The sequence below is a fragment of the Populus euphratica genome, unplaced genomic scaffold (genome assembly GCF_000495115.2).
Source record: "Populus euphratica unplaced genomic scaffold, PopEup_1.0 scaffold263.1, whole genome shotgun sequence".
NCBI lineage: Eukaryota > Viridiplantae > Streptophyta > Magnoliopsida > Malpighiales > Salicaceae > Populus > Populus euphratica.
Genome location: NW_011500061.1, coordinates 83,914 through 87,503, shown reverse-complemented (window position 1 = coordinate 87,503; position 3,590 = coordinate 83,914). Strand labels below are relative to the sequence as shown.

The window sequence follows — 3,590 nt, the reverse complement described above, 5'->3', positions numbered from 1 at the left end:
CTACCAAAAAATAAAAAACAAAGATATTATTCAGTAAATATGATTATAGTTATTTTTTAATATATTTTTTATTTATAAATATATTAAAATAATATTGTTTTTATTTTTTAAAAATTATTTTTACTATGAATACATAAAAATAATTTAAAAATATCAAAAAAATATTAATTTAAAAAATAAAAACTTTTTAATTTTTTTAAAAAACACAAAAAAGAAATAGAATTAAACACATCATACATAACAACAATAAACAATAAAAAAAAATAAACAGTAAAAAAAAAAAAGACTTTAACGTTAGGGACTCTTGCTGGAGGTAGTTAACCTTAATTGTGAGCTGGATCCACTCTCCAAGAACGACTGACCCACTTTTAAATAAAATAATCCTTTGATTAAAATTAAAATAAATATATATTAATACTGAAAGAAACCAGGGAATTTTTTAGAGCTTGAATTCAATTCAACTGAAGCTGATGGATGTCTCTTTTATTAATCAATTACTCTAATAATCCAAGAAAATCCCTTCTTTCCCTCGAACATCCGTGTTTCTCAACCGGGTTCCTTTTCTTTTTAATGTTTTTGATGCCAAGTTGAGGTCTTTCAAACATGTGAACTTGGTGTCTCGTTTCTGTTTAATTGCTTCTCTTGGAGATTAAAGTTCCTGCAGCTATGATGAATCTTGCTAACAGCAAAGGATCAATGTCAACGGCTACTTCTGGTGGCGTCTGGAAGGCCTCTGATGGCGTCCCAGATCAGTTTCCGGCAGGGTTGCGTGTGTTGGTTGTTGATGATGATCCAACATGCCTTGTGATCTTGGAGAAGATGCTTAGGACCTGCCTTTATGAAGGTATTTATGGAGATTTATGTGAATTCTACTTCCAAAAGATAAGTTTAGTTTCTTTGAATTTCATGTTTTTTTTGTGGAAGACATTATTTTGCCTTAATTTTGAGTGTGTTGTGATTTTTCTGCGTGACTTTTATAAATGATCTTTTCTTTTTTCCTATTACTTTAGTGAATTTTATCGTGGAGATATGTGGAAGTGTTTAGATTTGAGGGCTGGTGTCACATCTGTAATACTTTGTGCTATGATCATGTTGTGAATTGGAGTCCTAAATTTGGTTCAAGATTTCTAGGAATTTGGATGTATCTTCTTGTCTTGGAGATTTGCATGAATTTATGATGTCTGATGCTTTCCTCTTTGTGACTGGTTGGTAAACTTCCTTCACAGCCTCTGTGTGTGCGTCTCAGACTCGTTGTTCGTGTAATTTGATTGATTCAGTTGGTCTGTGTGGGAATTTTCAGTTACGACGTGCAATCGAGCGGAGATCGCGTTGTCTTTACTTCGAGAGAACAAAAACGGGTATGATATTGTTATCAGTGATGTCCACATGCCAGACATGGATGGATTTAAACTTCTTGAGTGCATTGGGCTGGAGATGGATCTGCCTGTTATCAGTAAGTTTCCGGTCACAGTCGCTTCAGATGGATTTAATGATCTTTCTTAACATTAATGTGATGTCATGTGCTTAATCATGAACCGTGCAGTGATGTCAGCTGATGATGGGAAAAATGTGGTGATGCAAGGTGTAACTCACGGTGCTTGTGATTACCTGATTAAACCGATTCGCATTGAGGCACTGAAGAACATATGGCAGCATGTGGTTCGCAAGAGAAGGAATGAATGGAAGGATTTGGAGCAATCAGGGAGTGTCGAAGAGGGAGGAGATAGGCAGCAGAAACAACCTGAAGATGCTGATTACTCGTCCTCAGCAAATGAAGGAAGTTGGAAAAATTCAAAGAGGAGAAAAGATGAGGAAGAAGAAGCAGAGGAGAGGGATGATACATCCGCGTTAAAGAAACCACGTGTGGTTTGGTCAGTTGAACTTCATCAACAGTTTGTCGCAGCAGTTAATCAACTAGGCATTGACAGTAAGTATCCTAACCATATCTCTCAATTTGCTAATACCGCTTTGCTGCCTAATTTACATGCACCTAAAGGCTGTGCCTTGTGTTTAGAGAAGGCATGCACATAGTTATAAGCATGCATTGGAAATTAAGAGAACAATCTTGGGGTTAAGGAAGTGTAAGCCATAAACATACTTTTCTGCTGCCCTTTTGTTCTCAATCAACTCACAGTTTTGACGAAATTCTTGATACTTTTGCATAACTAATGGCTCTCTGTGCTCTGCCTTGACATTTTTTTTTAAGAATTCAATCCAGTCACCCAAATGTAATTTGACTGGAGGTCAAACCTTACATCATCATAGTTCTCTCCAATGGACTCTGTTTATTTCCTTCCAATACCACTGCCCTTTTATACGTTTATGTTTCTTTTGTGGATTCAGAGGCTGTCCCCAAGAAAATTCTGGAATTGATGAATGTTCCTGGACTCACTAGAGAAAATGTTGCTAGCCACCTTCAGGTACGGAACAAATTTGCTTTGCATGGAATGTTTTCCATAAAATATCATGTACATGTTTCTTTTATTTGTCATGATTTTTTGTCTGTCCTGGGTTAATTCATACAAATATCTTGTGACTTCTCCTTCCAGTTTCATTTATGCTAACTATCGAACCGTTTGGCACAGAAATATCGCTTGTATCTTAGAAGGTTAAGTGGGGTTTCACAGCACCAGAACGGTATGGGCAGCTCTTTTATCAGCCCACAAGAGGCAACATATGGGTCATTGTCCTCCCTTAATGGGCTTGACCTTCAAACTCTTGCTACTGCTGGTCAACTCCCTGCACAAAGTCTCGCCACACTGCAAGCAGCTGGACTTGGTCGATCAACAGCAAAACCTAGAATGTCCATGCCAATTGTTGATCAGAGGAACCTTTTCAGCTTTGAAAATCCAAAATTAAGATTTGGGGAGGGGCAACAGCAACATTTGAACAATGGTAAGCAAACGAACCTGCTTCATGGAATCCCAACCACCATGGAGCCAAAGCAGCTAGCGAACTTGCACCATTCAGCACAGTCCCTCGGGAGCATGAATATGCAATTCAATGCCCATGCAGGCCAGAGTAGTTCTTTGCTGATGCAGATGTCTCAACAGCAGTCTAGGGGTCAGATACTAAATGAAACTACCAACAGCCATGTTCCCAGACTCTCATCATCCATAGGGCAGCCTATTGCATCTAATGCACTTGCCAGTGGGGTCTTGACAAGAAATGGATTAGCTGAAAATGGCAGAGGAATAGGATTCAATCCAGTTTCACAATCATCTACGTTGTTGAATTTCCCTTTGAACACTACAGCTGAATTGACAGCCACTAGTTTTCCTCTTGGAAGTGCTGCTGAGGTGCCTAGTCTCACATCCAAGGGGACATTTCAGGAAGAGATCAGCTCAGAAATAAAGGGACCTGGAGGATTCATGCCAAGTTATGATATCTTTAGTGACTTGCAACAGCACAGATCCCATGATTGGGAGCTACAGAATGTAGGCATGACCTTCAATGGCTCTCAGCAATCCAATTCTGTGCAAAGCAGCCTTAACGTGGCACCATCAGTTTTATCTCATCAAGGCTTTTCTTCATGCCAAAGTAATGGACAAAGCAGGAATAATATATCTGTGGTAGGCAAGCCAATGTTT

General features: G+C 38.4%; 1 protein-coding gene across 4 annotated transcripts in view; it reads left to right on the top strand.

Moving 5' to 3' along the window:
* The first annotated feature begins 408 nt into the window (after window positions 1–408).
* Window positions 409–3,590, top strand: part of LOC105108060 (two-component response regulator ARR2-like) — a 4,285-nt gene continuing 1,103 nt past the window's right edge. For 3 of the 4 annotated variants that reach the window (XM_011002214.1, XM_011002210.1, XM_011002209.1), the window contains exons 1-5: window positions 409–844; window positions 1,301–1,453; window positions 1,544–1,927; window positions 2,344–2,420; window positions 2,586–3,590. In XM_011002214.1, the coding sequence (XP_011000516.1) occupies window positions 667–844; window positions 1,301–1,453; window positions 1,544–1,927; window positions 2,344–2,420; window positions 2,586–3,590 (1,797 nt within the window). In that variant the 5' untranslated portion in view covers window positions 409–666. The remainder of the gene's footprint in view (window positions 845–1,300; window positions 1,454–1,543; window positions 1,928–2,343; window positions 2,421–2,585) is intronic. The other variant, XM_011002213.1, reaches the window with a different exon arrangement.